The sequence below is a fragment of the Natrix helvetica genome (genome assembly GCF_964273705.1).
Source record: "Natrix helvetica genome assembly, chromosome: 4".
Lineage (NCBI taxonomy): Eukaryota > Metazoa > Chordata > Lepidosauria > Squamata > Natricidae > Natrix > Natrix helvetica.
Genome location: NC_138550.1, coordinates 23,810,344 through 23,830,401, shown reverse-complemented (window position 1 = coordinate 23,830,401; position 20,058 = coordinate 23,810,344). Strand labels below are relative to the sequence as shown.

The 20,058-nt window shown below is 37.1% G+C and overlaps 1 protein-coding gene across 5 annotated transcripts in view; it reads right to left on the bottom strand.

Moving 5' to 3' along the window:
- The window catches only part of PAN3 (poly(A) specific ribonuclease subunit PAN3), a 72,246-nt gene that overhangs the window by 18,778 nt on the left and 33,410 nt on the right, over window positions 1-20,058 (bottom strand). For 4 of the 5 annotated variants that reach the window (XR_014175245.1, XM_081951410.1, XM_081951412.1 and 1 more), the window contains 7 exons: window positions 14,683-14,833; window positions 11,729-11,976; window positions 9,826-9,930; window positions 7,138-7,195; window positions 1,584-1,745; window positions 1,004-1,120; window positions 809-910 (listed from right to left, as the gene is read on the bottom strand). Coding sequence is in view for 4 of the 5 variants with exons in the window: in XM_081951410.1 (XP_081807536.1) it covers window positions 809-910; window positions 1,004-1,120; window positions 1,584-1,745; window positions 7,138-7,195; window positions 9,826-9,930; window positions 11,729-11,976; window positions 14,683-14,833 (943 nt within the window). In the remaining variant the exon portion in view is untranslated. The remainder of the gene's footprint in view (window positions 1-808; window positions 911-1,003; window positions 1,121-1,583; window positions 1,746-7,137; window positions 7,196-9,825; window positions 9,931-11,728; window positions 11,977-14,682; window positions 14,834-20,058) is intronic. The other variant, XM_081951411.1, reaches the window with a different exon arrangement.

Below are 20,058 nucleotides of genomic sequence, written 5' to 3'. Positions count from 1 at the left end.
TCGTCAGGTAATAATTTTCTCCTTTAGTTCCACAAGTATTCCTCTATCTTTTAAAAAGTTGTATTCTACTATTAAAAGTTCTATCAAATTGGCACCAATTTGATAGAACAGGAATAGGAACATATTCTTTGGTATTTATAAGATCTCTTATAGAACCTGATTTTTATACTTTTGAATTAAAAAATAAAATGAGGCTATGGCAGGTTGTAAAGTGAGGCACTAGTTTCTTGCATAATATTTATTTCCAAGAAGTATTGTGGGCCTCCCATGTACATTATAAAATAAACATGGGAAATGACTGTGGTTGCAATTCTTGTTTAAAAGAATGCTCTGTTCAGACAATAATCTGAGAAGCTAAAGAGCATCTTGGAGTCTTCAGAAAGCATTTAGACCTTTTTCCCCCCAGTTACTCCTATGTTGGTTTGCTTATAAAATTTACTTATACCGCTCATCTGGATTTAGAGAAAGGAACGGAAAGATTGCATGCTATGTCTATAACTTAATGAAGACGTTTTGAAGAAGTTACCACAAGTTATGACTTGCTGCATCTATTACAGGAGACATTTTGTGATGGAACAAACTTTCTTTTACTGAAGCCTTTTTGTAAGAGAACTGACAATATGCCTTAAAACAACAAATGGATCAATACCAAACAGTTCTGTATTCCTGATTTTTTAAAATATGTAAGTGCATACATATGCGTGAGTGTGTGTGTGTGTGTGTGTGTGTGTGTGTGTGAATGTACAATGAAACCCCAATATCAATGTTATAATATTTTTGTACTGCAATATATATGTATTTGCCTTACCCCACTTCCGTTTTGTGAAGTAGCCATCAGCACTGGGATCATTGAAATGCCTGCTCATCATTGTCTCTCCTCCAGCATGGAAATCATATGCAAACACAAGAGCTTTTCAAAGAGAGACCAAGGTGAGAGTTAGGTAGGCATCTGAGGCATGCTCTTTTGATATAATTGGCCAACATCTTGAAGTGAGAAACTTACAATGCTCTCCAAATGCTTTAGTGGTGAATACTTCTCGCAATGTTATGATATTTGAATGCTGGATTTTTTTCCACATGTCAACTAATACCATGCACTTTGTATTAACAAGACGAAAACCTGAGGAAAAAAGAAACAGAACCCTTTTCACATTCCAAGCACTCATTAACGTCCAATGCAGTGTTTCTCAAACTTGGCGACTTTAAGTCCTGTGGACTTCAACTCCCAGAATCCCCCAGCCAGCATAGCTGGCTGGGGAATTCTGGGAGTTGAAGTCCACAGGACTTAAAGTCGCCAAGTTTGAGAAACACTGGTCCAATGGAACGCTCACATCTATTCCAAAATCTGAGCTGCCACCAACAGACACACCAAAACAAAACATATTTATTTTTTTTCATATCCTATTCTATGGATCGTCATTAGGGCCAAATTCCTATTCCTTATTTCAAAGGAATTTTTTTAAAGGAATGATTCCATTTGATATCCAATTGGTGATTTATACAAAGAAGTGCACAAATGTTTTAGGTTTAATTATCTGTACCATTGAAAATTTTAAAAGATGACAACTTAGGATTTCCCTCACCATGTATCCTCCGAAGGCAATATGGCAGATCATCTTTGCTATTTACAGCTTTGTAGCATGATGTTATGTACCCAAAGTTGCTTGTTTTCTGTATCCGATTGGGTGGTGGCAGTGGTTCTAAAGGGAAAAGGCTGTGGTAGCTGTCAACTTCTGTTGGGACAGCTAAACCAGTTTACAGAAATGCATTAGACACTACTAAAAATTATTAAGAAGACAGTTATTACAGGCACAGAGATCAATTAGAGACACACACTTTTTTAGAGGATTGTAGCAAAGTTAGAAATTTAAAATGACAATCTGATGCAAATCATACCCACTTGGTTTATAATCAAGACATTTGCCTTAAGACAGATAGAAGTCAAATATTAAAGAACAAGTATCCTACTGCAAATACTATTTTGCCTTTATTTTTTAAATAAAGGCAGAAAAATATATATGTGACCATTGCTAATCGTAAGGGGAACATTTTAACACAAATAGCCAAAAATCATCAGTGTTGTACAAAATAAAATTTTAGGAGAGAATATTTGTGAAAGCTTAAAATAAGCTTAAGTTAACCTTGCTTAATAGCAATAGAAATACCATTCGGACTTATGTACCTCTTCACAGTGCTTTACAGTCCTCTCTAAGCAGTTTACAGAGTCAGCATATTGCCCCCAACAATTTGGCTCCTCATTTTACCAATCTCAAAAGGCTGGAAGGCTGAGCCAACCTTGAACCAGTCAAATTAATGACTTGTAGAACATTAATATATTTAATCAGAACAGCATAAACCTCACAAATATGTTATTATGGAACATGGTTGCCTTATCCCATTCCCCCATCCCTTTCTGGATAATAGCAGCTGTGCTACCCTGTTCTTTAAATAAATAAAAAAAAAACCAGCCCCTGCCACATGACTCTACCGTCCCTGTACTTGCATGATTTGAAGCATTTTCTGCATTTCACAAGGATTCAAAGCAAGCAGTTAACACGCTGTATGCCAAAAATGGAACTTTTTAACACAGAAATGCACAACCTGTGACTTTTGGTGCCAACTCTGTCAATGATACCAGGTTTTTACTTTTAAGGTGGAAGACAAACAAACAGATAGTGTATGCTCCAAAAAAGGCATATCCCAGACTCATGAGGTCCCCTCAATACCTACTCCAGCTCACATATACTGTATCTACATCATTGCAGCTCTGTCCCTAAAGGGTTAAATATAATTAAAAAATGATTGTCATCCTTGCTTTATTGTTAGAGTATTCCATTAAGATGGGGCCCAGGGAGGCAGTTGGGCCTGCTGATAGTATACCTGGCTCCTCGCTATACTTCAGCGGCCCTGCCCGAACTCCTTGAGCTGATCTCATCGGTGGCGGTTGAGACCCCCAAACTTTTAGTGATGGGGGACTTTAATCTGCCGTCGATGGGAGAAGCGTCTGAGGGGGTTCGGGAGTTCATGGCTTCCATGACAGCCATGGACCTGACCCAGTTAATTCAGGGCCCTACTCACGAGGGAGGCCACACCCTGGACCTTGTTTTTGTCTCTGGCCAGTGGACGAGTGATCTGGGAATAGGGGATCTAGACACTATTCCCCTGTCATGGTCGGATCACTCACTTCTCCGGCTGGACTTCCCTGGTGCCACCCCCCGCCGCGAGGAGGCGGAACCGGAAGGTATTAGATGGTTCCGCCCCAAGCGCCTGATGGAACCGGATAGGTTCCAGACGGAACTTGGGCCACCCCCTGTGGACCTGACCCGCCCCCGAGTAGAGGACCTGGTAGTCGCATGGAATAGTGCGGCTACCGGGGCCCTAGACCGGGTGGCGCCTTTGCGGCCTCTCCTGCGGCGAAGAACCACCCTGGCACCTTGGTTCACCGAGGAGCTAAGGGTGATGAAACGCCACAAGAGACGCCTAGAGAGTCGTTGGAGATCCTCCCGCTCCGAATTTGACCGAGCACAGGCACGAGCCTATTTGAAGACGTACCTTGTGGCATTAAGAGCGGCCAAACGTCAACATTGTGCCGCTCTTATTGCGTCTGCAGATAACCGCCCTGCCGCCCTGTTTCGGGTGACCCGTTCCCTCTTGTTTGAGAGACCACGGGAAGCCCCTCTACAGGGCAGAGCAGAGGAGTTTGGGAATTATCTACAGGACAAAGTCGCTCAAATCCGGATGGGATGGACCCCTTTCAGTGGTTCAGTAGAGACGCCCGTTGCGAGCCTTGAGGGACCGCTTTGGGAGGAGTTTGACTCGGTTGCCATCGAGGATTTGGACAGGTTGCGTGGACGTCTGCGACCCACCACATGTTTATTGGACCCGTGTCCCTCCTGGCTTGTACTGGCATCCTGGGAGGTTACGCGCGACTGGCTCCTGGGCCTGGTGAACGCCTCGTTGGGTGAGGGGTCTCTACCGGCCGCCTTGAAAGAGGCGGTGGTGAGGCCCCTACTCAAGAAGCCTTCCCTGGACCCAACGGACCTAGTCAATTATCGTCCAGTCTCCAACCTTCCTTTTTTAGCGAAGGTTGTAGAGAGTGTGGTAGCACAGCAGTTCCCACGTCACCTGGAGGAAAATGATTATCTAGACCCGCGCCAGTCCGGCTTCCGACCCGGGCACAGCACGGAGACGGCCTTGGTCGCATTGGTCGATGATCTCTGGAGGGCCAGAGATAGGGGTTGTTCCTCTATCCTGGTCCTATTAGATCTCTCGGCGGCGTTCGATACCATCGACCATGGTATCCTGTTGCACCGGCTAGAGGGGCTGGGAGTCAGAGGCACCGTTTTACGGTGGTTTGGCTCCTACCTCTCTGGTCGGACGCAACGTGTGTTGACAGGGGAGCAGAGTTCGACCCGGAGGCCACTCACATGTGGAGTGCCACAGGGATCGGTACTCTCGCCTCTCCTGTTCAACACATATATGAAACCGCTGGGTGAGATCATCCGTGGTTTTGGAGTGGGATACCATCTGTATGCTGATGATACTCAGCTATACATTTCCACTCCGAACCACCCCAATGAGGCCGTCGAAATGATGTCCCGGTGTCTGGAGGCCGTACGGGTCTGGATGGATGGCAACCGACTAAAACTCAACCCTTCCAAGACGGAGTGGCTGTGGCTTCCGGCCTCCCGGTTCAACCAGGTGCTTCCATCTCTGGCCATCGGGGGCGTCCAACTAGCCCCCATGGAACAGGTGCGCAATTTGGGCGTCCTCCTAGATACCCGGCTGTCCATGGATAACCATGTAACAGCCGTGGCAAGGGGGGCGTTCCATCAGGTTCGCCTGATGCGCCAATTGCGCCCCTTATTGGACCGGGATGCCCTACGCACAGTCACCCATGCGCTAGTGACGTCTCGCCTGGATTACTGCAATGCTCTCTACATGGGGCTTCCCTTGAGATGCACTCGGAGACTACAGTTGGTCCAGAACGCGGCCGCGCGGGTGATTATGGGGAGGACTAGATACTCCCCTGTAACACCTCTCCTGCGCGAGCTGCACTGGCTGCCTGTGGTCTACCGAGTGCGTTTCAAGGTTTTGATTATGATCTTTAAAGCGCTCCATGGCACAGGGCCTAGTTATATGCAGGATCGCATCCTGCCCCACACATCCCTACGACCAATTCGCTCACACAGAGAGGGACTTCTCCGGGTGCCGTCCGCCAAACAGTGCCGGGGGGCGACACCCAGGAGCAGAGCCTTCTCTGTGATGGGCCCAGCCCTATGGAATGACCTCCCCCGTGACATCAGGATTACTTCCGATCTCCGCTCCTTCCGTGTACAGCTGAAGACCCACCTCTTTCAATTATCTGGCCTGGCGCAATCGCAATCGTAATTTTCCCATTCCTCCAAACTGTTTTTTAAATGGTTCTTAAATATTAATTTTATTGGGTTTTTACAATTGGGGTATTTTAAAGTAGATTTTTAACTGTCTATTGATGTAATTTGCTTCCTCCTCCGTGTATGTATGCGTGTTGTGTATGTATGTACGTTTGGTGTTATTATATATTTTTATGTTATATGCTCCATTGTACGCCGCCCCGAGTCCTACTTGGAAAGGGAGCGACTAATAAATCCAAATTTATTATTATAAATTTATTATTATTAAGTAGTAGAGTACTAGTAGTTACTACAATATCATTGCAGGTCTGTCCCTAAAGGGTTAAATATCATTAAAAAAAGATTGTCATTCCTGCTTTATTGTTAGAGTATTCCATTAAGTAGTAGAGTACTAGTAGGTAGTAGGGTACTACTACTACTAGAATATGGTACTTGTACTACTACTAGTAGTAGAGTAGGGTACTAGTACTACTAGGTAGTAGAATAGGATACCAGTACTGGTACTTCCATGATAAGCAGGCATTTTTAAATTAGATTCTGGACTTATCTATTCCCATCTATTCCCATCCCTTATCTATTCCCATAATTAACTTCCTTTACCACAGCTCCACCTAATACCTGAAGAAATCCAACTGCTGTACAAGCCTAATCAATTACTGATCTATTTGCTATAGTAAAACAGGTCAATTCTGTATGTCATATATTTGCTGATTTTTATTTCCATAAAACTACAATCCAGAAAGCTTCTTTTGATACATTTGAACTAACATTTTTCGCTATTTTACTTCAAAAAGCTGGTCTCCTATTCTATTCAACATCACTTTTAAGATTTGTCTGAGAAAAGGAACAGTCCAAAACTCTACTGCACATGCGGAGATGGCCAGACTCAACCCAAAAAGTTATAAATAAAAATTATGCTTAAAACTGAAAAGATTTATTTTCCATTCAAGATATCTTTTCATGCTGAAAATATTATACCAAGTTTAATTAACAGAAAGTTATCGTGATGTTCTGAGCGCCATCCTACAATTGATGTACTCTAAACCAAAAGCAATAAACAGAAGATATAAAGGCATGTTCTTCCACAAGAACATGCCATTTGTGTTAACACTTATAAAACACACATAAATATATTGCACTTGTTGTGTAGGCTTGGAAGACAGATGCACATAGAAAAGTACCCACCACCTCTAATTTGAAACCCTTCCTATGGCTATTAATATTAAAAAAATATTATGAATAAAGTGGAATGGTTATTAATTCATAAGTAAAACCAAACATTTGTATTAAGATTTAGGCTGAAAGTAAAAACAAATTTGGATCTGTGGAAAAAAAGAAAATATGATGAAGAAATACATGTAACTACATTAAGTTTCAATATAGAGAGAACCTCATATACTAAGCCAGCCTGATAATACACAATATAGCAATTGGTTATATTAACAAGCAGACTCTGCAAGCACATGGTAATAACAAGACAAATGGGTCTAGGTTAACTTAGATTTAATGTAACTTTAATAAATGTATGGTGTGTGTGAGTGCCTGTGTGTATGTATGTGTGTGTTTGAGTGTTTGTAAGTCCATACCTGCACACACAAATGTAATATAGAATTATACAATTTATAGTGTATGTATATGTATGTGTACATGCGTGTGTAATTTAGTAGAGTTACGAAGCTGAAAGCAAGCATAAATATACTTCACCAACACAACTTAAAATTCAGGATTTTTAATTACTTACCAGGCATGTCTGCTTGATCTATCTGAGCCATTGTAATTAAGTGTCTGTTGATCAGCTCCTATAAGTGAAACATTTTATACTCTTACAGATTAAAGTATAAAATTTATGTTGTTTTTTTTAAATGGAGTTGTGGTAAACTATAAAAATAAACTGATGTATTTTTCTGTTTTATCTGGTCGGACTGCTTAACAAAAATGTAGAGCCCACCTAAAGTAAACTTCTTTAAGATCTATGAACTTTTGAATATGATTGTTGATATATCCAATAGCCAATTAATTCTTCTGGTTTAAGAACTGACTACCTAATCCTATCAAGAAAATTCAAGGCTGTTCTTCAGCAAGTATGTCTTACAATTAAAGCAAGTAATTCTTACAATTAAAAAGGTCTTTTTTACACTACCCCTTAATAGTAGCATTTTTGTCCTAGCATTTTTATAGTTGTCTTCTCTCACTATTCTCTGGCAATTGTTTTAGTTTTCTTTTCTCAATGCTGCAGATTCACACTTAAACACATCATGGGTATTAAACCACTCCTTTATTTAATTCAGTCCAAATCATCATAAGAAAATGTTTGCATCTATCTAAGGGAATAAGATTTTGGAGAAGAAATGAAGCTATTACTTCATTTTTATAAATAAAAAGCATCTTAGCAATTTTGCAGGTATTTACATATATATTTATATAATACATATTTTTATTATTGGATATATATATTTAGTACACTTGATCTCAAATAACTATGATTCAAAAGCAAAAAGGTGCTTCAAATCATGTGCAACTATTTTAAGCCTGGGAGATCATCACAACTATAGATTCCAGAAAGACGTGCCGTTGCACAGCCTTACAAATAAATGCTTTTTAAAAATTCTTCCTAGCAAAATTTTTTTTATCAACATCTATGTGTTATAAGATTATATATATTAAATATAATATTCCAAAAGCTTTGACAATATAGGAATGATCTTCTATTTTGTCTTCCTAATAACTAGATGGTGAAACTTTCTAGTATAGTTGTGGTTTGCTTTCCTTACAAATTATACCACAACTTTGAGGCATGATCACTTTATTTTCTACAGTATTATACAGTATTATATTATATTCTACAGTTAATACAAATATTGTCCTGTGAAGTGAATGTAGACTTCAAGATTCTTCATACAATTGACAAGCAGAGATATGCGCTGTTTAATTTGACAGTAGTGGTACTGTAGTCATATATGTACAGTTACTTTGTCAAATATATTGGTAACCATACAAACATACTACAGATAAAAACCTTTACAAATACATGTAGTCCTTGATTTACAACCATTTGTTTAGTGGTTGTTCTAAGTTAAAATGGTACTGAAAAGTGACTTGTGACCATTTTTATGGCCATTGCAGAATCCCCATGATCATAGGATCAAAATTTGGGCACAATTTCAAAAATGAAATTGGTTCACATTTATGATGGTTGCAATGTCTCACGGGTCATTTATATCATCTTCTTGATCTTCTGACAAGCAAAGTCAATGGGAATCCAGATTCAATTAACAACTATATTACTAACTTAACAAACTGCAGTGTTTCACTTAACAACTGTGGCAAGAAAGTTCGTAAAATGGGGCAAAACTCACTTAACAAATGTCTCGCGTAGCAACATAAATTTTGGGCCCAGTTTTGGTACAAGGACTGTCTGTATTTTATGTATTTATAAAATTTTAAATTTTTTTCTATCTAAGTGACTCTTAATGGGTACTCATTGTTTGAGAATTGATGACTGACACTACAATCCTATATGTTTTGGGTTTTTTGCATGTGAGTCTAATGTTTATCAAGTTTTCTTTAAATATTTTTTTTGGCAAATTTTAATGGGTCAGTCTCTTTTCTTCCTCCCTCTAGGTCCGGGATGGCGAACCTATGGCACTCGTGCCACAGATGGCACATGAAGCCATTTGTCAGGGCACGCGAGGTGTTGCCCTGACAGCTGGCCAGTGCGCATGCGCGTGCTGGCCAACTGAATTCAGCCTTTTTTTAAAGCAATTTTTCGCCCTCTCCAGGCTCCAGAGGCTTTATAGGAGCCTGGGGAGGGCGAAAAGAGCCTTCCCTGCCCCCCTCCCCCCGGAGACCCTCTGGAGACTTCAGGAGCTTCCCTGAAGCCTCAGTAGCACAAAAATCCGGCCCTATGGGCAAACCGGAAGTTCAGGAATGGACTTCCGATTTGCTCATAGGGTCGGTTTTAGCCCTCCGGAGGCTTCAGGGACCTTCCGGAGGCTTTTTACCAACATCTATTTTCAAACTGGCAATCATGTCCTATGAACATTTTCAGGTTTCTGCCAGAAGTGCAATTTCACCTGAAAAATCCAAACCTTTAAATCTTGATTAATCTTTTCACAGGATGCTTACATTTCTCATACTCATAGCCTTTCTCACTATGAAGTTTACCATCAAAAGGACTAAAAATATGAATATGAAACCTTGCCAAATCCCACTATTAAGGTTGAATAAATATGCACTGCTGCTATTAGTTCTCATACAGCACTTCCAATTCAAATAGAGTGTACTTATGCATATACTACACTTCCTGCAATGCAGTCCCTAGTTTTACAATGTGCTGAATACAGCTTTTTACAAAAATTTAAAGGAAACATTGTGCAAACATTTAAGAATAAAATCTATTATTTATTTTTATATTTTAAAGAGAGTTTACCTGTCTGAGTTCATCAGCCATGAAGAAGGAAGGTGCATTAGCTTTTGGTTGCATATAAGCAACGTGAGGTGCAGTTGGAGGGTAAATGTGATAATTTGGGAATACCTATTGAAAGCCAGTTAGGAAATAGATAACTTTCAGAAGTTGAAAAATCAATAGAATTTAAAAACTGTCTTAATACATTCAAGGAAGCACCATAACACAGAGCTTCGTAGATACTATGCAGCCTATTATAGGCTTGAATTTAGACTGTACTGACCAGCTAATTCTAGCAACATCCATTCTACAAAGCATTCTAACATACTGTTACCATTCATTCACCATAGTTTCTCTAAATTAATTTGGCTATTTCAGACTCCAAATCTTGTTTTTTTATTTAACTTTTCACATATTTTCTTCTTCTTTTTTGCTCTATTACTTAGAAAAATATTAATTTTTTAAAAAAATTAAAAACCCACATATTCATCAATGTAATTTAATCAAAATGTTGGTGCCACTTTAGCTTGTATTTAACATTTTATATTGTAAAGTGAATCTCTTACTAGAGAGGTTTTTTTTATCTAGGACAGAGATTAATAACTGAGGGTTCTCTATTTCCAGTTTAGTTAAGCATCAAATTTTATCATATAAGGATCTTTATTAATCACTTAACAGTTCATAAAATTTTGTTGTTACCAGCTGTTCTATTTTGGACAAATCCTCTCATTCCAGAGAACAAATCAAATTCTTTAAGAAGCTAAGCTACCCTTAAAAAACGAATGTCTTCTAGGCAAATGTGTAGTATCTTCCAGGCAAACCTGAAGCATCAGGTAGGCCTGTATCTAACAAACAGCTTACTCTCCCTGTTAAATTCCGCTTACTTGAGAGCATTTCTAATGAAAATACAGAAATACTTTACATTCACTTGGTTGACATCTAGCTACTAACATCTGTTCCAATTGGCAACAGCTCCTGAGAATTTCATTAAGATACCTTATCCCTTGCCACCAGAGCTCTGCCACTGAGCTATAGCTTCTTCCCATCTATTCTAGGGGATAAGAACTGTACAAAATTATAGCCTATGCAGAAAGATAAAAGGCTACTTTGGGAGGAAGCTCTCATAACTGTTTACCATGATAACAATGGAATTGTTAGGAGTATAAGACACACCTTAGTTTTGGGGAAGGAAAATAAGAAAAAAAATATGCCTCTATCTACCAGCATCCATGGTGTTCAGCTGGCACATGGTAGCAAGGTCAGCCAATGAATAGGCATAGCAACTAAGTCAGCCAATGAGGGCTATTTAGACTCTGAAATTTGCTGTGTGAGCAAGGAGACAGGAAGGAACCTGGCTTAGCCCAGAACTGAAAGTGAAACTGAAAGCTTGTGTTTTGCTTGTATTTACTGCTACCTTGGAAAGCCTGCTTTTAGTAATGTATAATATATTATTATTATTATTTTGAATCCTGCTGAATCAGTTACTGTGCTTTCTGAATGTGATTGCTGCTGCAAACTCTGATCAGCCAGGTCAGTGTTAGCACTTATTGCAGGCTGATTCAGTACAGCTGATTGGCGGGTGGATGGACTGCCGAGATATACCCAATCAGCTGTTCCAGGCTGCAAAGATTGCCACAGACCATTGCTGCCTCCAAGCCTCGCGTGTTTGGGCTCTGGTGGAGGTGTGTAAGACGCACCCAAATTTTCACCCTCTTTTTTTGGGGGGGAGGTGCGTCTTATACTCCAAAAAATACGGTAACTCAAACATAGTTTATCATATCTGAGTGCATGTAATATCTCCTTTATAAAATATGAAGAAGAGATAATTTAAATATGAAGAAGGGACATTAATAGCAATTAAGTACTGAAAATAACAGTAAATATTTTTTTGCTGACAAGTATCCTCACAACTGAAGCTAAATCTTACCATTCCAGTTAGAGGTGCTGGAGTTGTGTCAGTATAGAAATAGGTTGTTCCACCCACCGTTTCTTTCTGAATCACTTGGCCAGTTGTGGGGGGCTGTGAGACAGCATTAGTAACTGGTGTAGAGGCACTAGTAGGCACCATATAATTTGCTGGGTTCGGAGTGTGACTTCTTCGTCTAGGAGCAGGAGATGTGTGAGGCGTGATTTTAGGAGAATGAAGGGGTGACGATCCTGCTGACAGTGACATTCCTTATGCAAATAAAAAGGGGAAAAAGGCTTGCTGGTAAACCAGGAATATGTTCCAGCATGAACTCTAAAGCTTGAAAAATTACAAATTCTCTTACAGATCAGAAAAAAAAGAACTTTGGAACAAGATGTTTGAAAATGTTCCCAACCTTAGCCTGTATTCAGTCTTCAAATGAAATTGTTAACAGACATCATGTAGGTTGATTGATACAACCTCAAGGTTGCATGTTGAAATCAATGCCTCAGCCTTATAATAAATCTAGTGATCTGCAAAACTCGCCAATTTAGGAACCATTGCAGACAACTCCAAAAAATTATTTTCTCCTCCCTCCATATCATATTAAATCTCCTCTAAAATTGTCAACAACCAGATTTGATATAGTCTGGAGGAAGAACAGAACATTCCAGCAATGTCTGAAATGCATCATTCTGTCATCAATAAGTTTTCTCATTTGCTTTATCACCCATAAGAAAATGAAATATCTTTATTATAGGAAATATGAAAGCGTAGGAAATATGACAAAGTTAAACAAGTAAAAACTAGCATAAGTGTACTGGCCTCTGATATTTTGTGTTCAATATTATTAGGCATTGTCTTTAAGGAAAAGCAATATGGTAGAACAATTATTTTTATGAATGAAATTCAGTTTCTAACCATAGTATTTATGACATAAAAAAAAATCTGACCCTGAAGAAGAATTAACGAAGAATCAAACTCAAGGTAAACCGCTCCAAACTCGATTGCAGAAAATATGACTTTAGCAAAAGAGTGCCTGGAATTCTCTACCTGACTCCGTTGTTACTTCCTCAAACCACAATAGCTTCAACCTTAAACTGTCTACTGTAGACCTCACACCATTCCTAAGAGGTCTGTAAGGGGGTGTGCATAAGCGCACCAGCATGCCTACCCTCCCTGTCCTATTGTCTCCATTTATTTGTACTCATTTCATGTGCTCATGTCCATGTTTATACTTATACCTGTTATATTGTACATGTTTGACAAACTACATAAATAAATAATAAATAAATAAAATAAGTTAAGATTTCCTAGGCTACACACAACAATGAATGTAATTCTCATCCCCCCGTTTGGTTTAAATGGTAATTTTCCTCCAGAGAAATTTTATATTTTCAGAACAATTTCTCAATGTAAAAGAGTCAGGTTTAATTTTATTTCTCCATATTATATTTCTTGCTCAAGCCACATAATTTAAAAAGTCATATATTTGTGTGATTTTTATATAACCATAACTGCAGGAAATTTTATAATATAGATCAAGATACAGTTTTCCTTATTTGTTAGATGTACGTTCCCCTATTTCTTCAGGCTCACCCACACAGTATTGTTTCTTCCCATTTAATTTCTAAACAGCATGTAGATTGGACTCAAAGACAGTGACTAGCCATTTATAAGCTTCCATTGTCTAGTATTGCCTTAACTTGGATCTCTCTAACATTGAAACTAATCCCTTTAAAGAATATTGTTTTAAAATAAACTCCTTTCCAAGTTCCAACATTTATTTATTCATCCAGTATTTAGATTTTTGTATCCAACTTTTATTATTTTATATTAATTCAAAGAAATGAATATCATACTTATTATTTAGTAAACACCTTTTATATGACCACTATGCACAGTGATTCCAGACAGCTTACAACAAATTCCACAACAATAAAAACCCATCCATCCATCCTCTTCCTATTTTCCCATTGTGAGGTGTTGGACTGAAAAAGCATGGCAGGCTCAAAATCACCCAGCTGGCATACTGCTGAGTCCCTGAAACCAACTTTTAAAAAATGGAATGTATCTACAGTATAGAGATCTACATAGAACAACTACACGGGAAACTTATTAAGCAAGATCTACTTTCAAGAGGTCTTAGCCTAGTAGATCTCATGCCCTACGTGATTCCAAGTCCAACATTATCAAAAGAAAAGACAGCAAATTAGATTCCATAGATTCTGTACTCAAAAGTGTTTTAAGTCTAGAAGCATAAATGCCGTGACCAAAGGAAATAAAGCCTCTCTCTCTCCTTTGACCCCAATATAGGATGTAGCAATGACAAGATTTGTTTTAAACCTCAATTTAGTAATTCATTTTGGAATTACTTGAAATCTTAATACAACTTAGCTTTTGAATCAGAATCTCGATTCAGATATTTGAAGTTTCCAAACTCTTATATTTTTAGTTATAAAATCTACAAAACTTTGGAAGTAAAGTTGATAGAATTAGAGATTTTGGTAGAGTATACTTTATTTTAAAGGTATTCTAACTTTAATATGAAAGTCAGGAACAGTGATGAGCATTTACTGTCAAAAACAAAACAACATGAACATCAATGATTTTGTAATCAAGCATCCCAGAATCCTGACTTTCATTGTTTTGTTCATGTATTATTTTGCAACCACATCTATACTTTTCTACAGGTTTGTGCCCCTGGCCACTACTTTAGGAAAAATTAATAACTTATTTTTTTAGTGCCTAGAAAAATTAAAATGCGTTACTTACTAATGCCAAATAATGTCAAGAAACCTTTCAGAATTACTCTTATAACAAAGCAATTTGTATAAGGTTGTAAAGAGAACTACATGAAGTTACAATTTGCATAGCCAAGATTTATTATATCAAGATAAATTAGTTACTACTACTTAGCAACTTACCTGTGCTATATTTTAATTAAAAAGTAAACAAATTAGTCTAAAACTTACCTGGAGCTAACCCAGGATTTGCAGGATTTCCCATGGAAGGATGAGAGAACAAGGCTTGAGAGAAGGCAGATATATTTGAGTGTGACATATTACCAAGTCGGGAGTTTGATCCTCCTTTAGGAATAAACTCACTTGCAGTGGGATTTGGCGTCTGTTTAAAAATCAGGATATATTATATGTTAAATGTGAAGACATATTTGTTTACTAAACAAATCATTGTTTACTAAACAATCAGGAATTAAAACCCCAAAATCTAATATTTCACATTTCAGCAGACAATTAAGAATTAATACCAAGGTCCGAAGACTAAAATTACTCCAGTGAAGTTAATGTGGACTTTATATGTTATTCCCTTTTATTGTAATTGTTCTCTAAGCATAACTTTTCAAAACTGTGCTTGGTTTGTAATATTACATGGCAAAGAGGAGGAGGAGAAAAAAAAAGAAAACATTCAATTAAGGTGGGCATTTTCATCCTAACTGGAAATAAGTACTCTTTTACCATCTGTCGAAATACAGATCTCCATATAAGTCTATAATTTAAGATTTGCAAATCTACAATACACATGGGTCAATTGTATTTCAGCAAATCTCAGCTTTATCGTTATGCTAATGGTAGTCTGTTCATATAAATGTACGATATTATAGAGAACTAGACTGTAGAATTATTTCAAAAAGCTTATTTTAGTTGCTATTATAATTTGATTTATGGTCAAAGATCAGTTATCAATTACACCTTATTCATGATCTAAAGATAACAGAGGCACTAAAACTTAAAACAACATAAAATATAAAAGACTAAAATAACAGAACATAGTAATCAATATATATAAATTAAATAACAAAGAAACAATTATATTCGCCTCACATCATTCGCTGTAAATGCCAGTTTGAATCTTGATGTGGTTATATCATTCAGTGCCAAATCCTGGACGAATTAGAATAGCTCAACAAAACATTCTTTGGATAGCATGTTCAGAATGCAGTTATGAGTTTCTTTGCTAAAATACTATATTTAATAATGATATTATCATACTTTAAAAGATAAAATGAATTATAATCATATTAAAGTGCATTAACATATAGCAGAATACTAATTATTTATCTTTTAATTTGCCTTTTTTGATCCAGGTTGATAAATGAGATTTCCCCTGCCTTTTTTGAAAAACAAATAATTGTGCATTTCAGGCAAATAATTGTGCATTTCAGGCTATTATCTAATTATAGTAAAAGCTCAATATTTTGATCCTTCACTCAGCAGACTTCAGATGTAATGGACAAAATTTATTTTAGACTTTGCCTAAAAAAAAAGTATGTCTACTAATTTTGAAGCAGAGTTAACAAATTGTTATTATTTCCAATTTTGTTATTTTATATCACTTGTGTAATAATGCAATTTTACAAAGACATAAACTTGCACAAATTATGTAAAAGCCTCAAATATAAAATTATGAAACTGATATAAAATGTATGTAAAAAATTCAAGTGGAAGTGACATAAATTACATAAAGAATGTAAATTTAGATTTGATACTCTTTCCTCCCCAAATGTACCATTAAGTGTAGATTTTCCTGTAAAGATGTCTTAAGACATTGTAATTTATTATATACTAGTAAAACACTCCTGTTTATCTATTTGCAACATTCAACTGGGCAAAACTCTGCATCATAGGACAACGATTTTTGAATCAATGCACCTCAAATGAGCTAACTTAAAGAATGTGTCAAAAATCTGGAACCCTTTACTCCCATAGCATTGGCAATGTTGTTTCACTGCTGCCATATTGCCACAGTCAGTAATTATCATTTCCACTGCACCTTGCCAGCTTTCTCCCAGGAAAGTCAATGGGTAAGCCAGCAGGAAGCCAGAAGTCCCACCTGCTCCCACTACATTTTTGCCCATCCTTGCTCATTCTATTTCTCTGTTTACGTAAAGAAATAGGTCTGGCGAGCCAACAGGTCATGAGTTGTCTAGTTCTTATTACTATTAAAAACTATATATGTTGTCTTTTCGTAAAATAAAACCAAGGAAACTTAAATAACAAAATAACCAAAAAGCCACCACACTGCTGAGAAGTGACACAATTTAATAAAGTGCAGAAAAAGTCACAATAATGGAGGTCCTTGAGAGGAGTGTGAATCACTATGATAGTCTCAAATTTTGTGATGCTGCAACTGCATACATAAACTTGTGTGAGGCCCTTATGAAGAAAGCTAATGATTTCATTGAAGATAGGGATGGGCAAGAAATAAATACCTTTCAAAAGATATAAAGATTTGATCATAATTACATTAGGCTTATTTTCCATCAGCACTACCCTTAAATGTCTTTAGCTGTTCTCTTACTACCCAATAAAGTTGTCCTTAATTTGAAAACCTATACATTTAAAATAATGGATGAAACTGCTGAAGTTCTTTAATTAACATGTACACCTCTTCAGATATTCTTAATACACTTGCCTGAAGTCACTAGCCAATGAGAAAATATCTGCCACCCAAAGTATCCCAATTTTATTTATCTCTCAAAACTCATTCTAGGCTTTGCTCCCTTTTTTCTATAGCCAAGCCTAACTCAAAATACAATGTGTTTTCATAGTGCTACAAGTTAAAAGCTGACTGAGTAAAAACAAAAACAAAAAATTTAAACGAAAAACCACCAGAGTTCCTGGTATAAACTTAGTTTAAAAAACAAAAGATTTTGCTGTTCAGTCTGTTAAATACAAATTAATACCGCCCTACTCTTCTTAGTAATGTTTAAAAAAATCTTGTCACATCTGAAATGTTATAGCATTTTATTGTGACATAATCTACAAGACACTGTATTTATTGGAACAATTATTACAACCATTTCTTGAGCATTACAGAGTCATTTTATCAGTGAGATGGGCAGCGTATAATTTGAATTAGTTAATTAATTAAACTTTTACAAGACTAATAGTCTGCTCTATATCTTTATATGCATCAGTCACCTTTGTAGATATGTTGTCTCTGTGTCTTTTCCTAAATAAACACACCATTTTCCAGAAATCTTATCCAAATCCAATATTTTTCATCCCTAACATTTTCAAATAACAAGATGACACAATGCATTTTTCCCTATCAAGAAACTGGAAACCATCGTATTTAGTTTTAATGAAATATCATGACACAAGCAATTGTTATTTTCAAATACAACAAATCTTAGAAACAAATGCTAATCTTGTACAAATATGTGAAAAGGAAAATGAATAAAAATCTTCCTTTTAAAATGCAGTAATGACAACAGCTCAAATATGAAACATGGAAAATATGATAAAATATAATAGCAACACAAAAACAGAATCAAGACCCAACTTACATCTCATTTATAAAACTTTCCTGACTTTATGAACAAAATATTAAGCATAATATAGTCCTGATCAGAATATATTAAGAGAAAGGGGGATGATTAAAGTTATTCACATAGTGATTTCACTGTAAACTTTGCATCACATTTTCCAGAATAGTTAGGGCACAAGTATATTGTAGTTACAAAAAAAAATAGCTTTTTCATCTTTTGTTTTTCTTATAACTCTGAAACAAAGAACTTTTGTTTGTTTATATATTAAATTAGGTACCGTTTACTTGCCACCATTTTCTACCATATAAAGAAATCAAAAGGATCATAAAAATTGAATGTCACACTTTCATAAAAATGGGATGAAGAGAGACAGGCTTGTTTTCCAGTGCCATAAACTTTCAATCAGTATAATGTGCACTGTACACCTTAAGTCTTTGACTAAGCTTACACTGCAGGCCCATTAGAGACCGGTTGCTCTGACATCTGTAGTTATGAAAATCTTTGCAAGGGTCCTGTTTGTAGACTTCAGCTCAGCATCCAGAAATTATTTACTCTAAACGTACTCAGCTATGCCTGTCCACACTTATAAGCTTTCTGACAGATAGAAAGCAGCAGATGAAGCTAAATTGAATGCCTGTTTAATTAGCACAGGGTCCCGCCAGGGTTCTATGCTCCCTCCATTACTCTTTTCCATCTAGCCCAATGACTGCATCTCTAAGCATTCCTCTGTTAACGTACTGAAGTTTGCAGATGGTACAACAATCATTGGCCTCATTTGAGACAGTGATACGTCTGCATCATTCAAGATGGAAGGTTGAACAACAATTGGTCCCTGTGCTGCAGGAGGAACAACTTAGAGCCGAACACACTTCAAACTGTAGAGTTGAAAGTGGATTTTAGGAGGAGCCCTCCAATTCTAGTACCTTTTACAGTATTAGACAACATAGTACCAATAGTAAGATCTTCACATTTCTGGGTTCTATAATCATCCAGGATTTGAAATGGACACGTAACATTAGAACCATCATTAAAAAGGCACAACAAAGAATGTTCTTCCTGTGTCCATTCAGAAAGTTCTGACTGCCCAAGAAGCTGTTGATACTGTTCTACAGAGGAATTATTGAGTCTGTCATACAGCAAACGAACAGGACACATACAGGCTTCAACATATAGGACTGCAGGAAAAAAAACAACTGCAAGCAGCTTGCCTTCCATTAAGGACCTATATACTACATGAGCGAGAAAGAAGCTGAGAAAATATCTACATATCCCTCACATCCTGGACATAAATTGTTTCAACTCTCCTCCCCCGCCACCCCAAGGATGCCACTATAGCGCATTGCATGCCAAAACAGGTAGACAGAGCCAGTTTTTTTCTTCATGCCATCATTCCACTTATTACCTAATTACCACAGTACTGTCTTATGTCTATGTCTATTTACCCATGTAGTAAGGTTGTTTTACTATTATCCTTCTCATCTTTTCTACTACCTTTTCCTATTGGTATCCCATGATTGTAATACTCTGCTGTTTGCATTTACACTGAGAGTTTATACACAGGAGACAAACTCCTTGTGTGTCCACTCACACTTGGCCAATAAAGCATTCTTAAATATTCTAAGGTTGCAGAGGGGAAGATTATACACATCCAGTCTCTAACATCCTTCCTTAAAATGCCTCTAGATGTGTACAATTAGCATTGTGTCTTTGTGTAATATTAAAATACATCTGGCTAACTGAAAACACATTCTTTTTCTTTCATATAAATCAAACACCCTTCCTGTGCTAGTATGGTTGCCTCCTCCTCATGTCCATTGTTATCCCCATCTGCAATACTAACTAATCAGTGACTAATATTTGCATGTTATATATTTTTGTTATTCAGGCAAAACCTATTCTTCCTTTGCATGGTACAGATTTTATTTTACAGTACAGAACATTAATCCCACTACTTCCTTAAGCAGCATTTAATTATACACAAAATGTAAGAACAGAAATTTTCTCTTCATATAGACTTTTGAATTCTCCTTTTTCATATGGAATACTATAGCATAGTAAG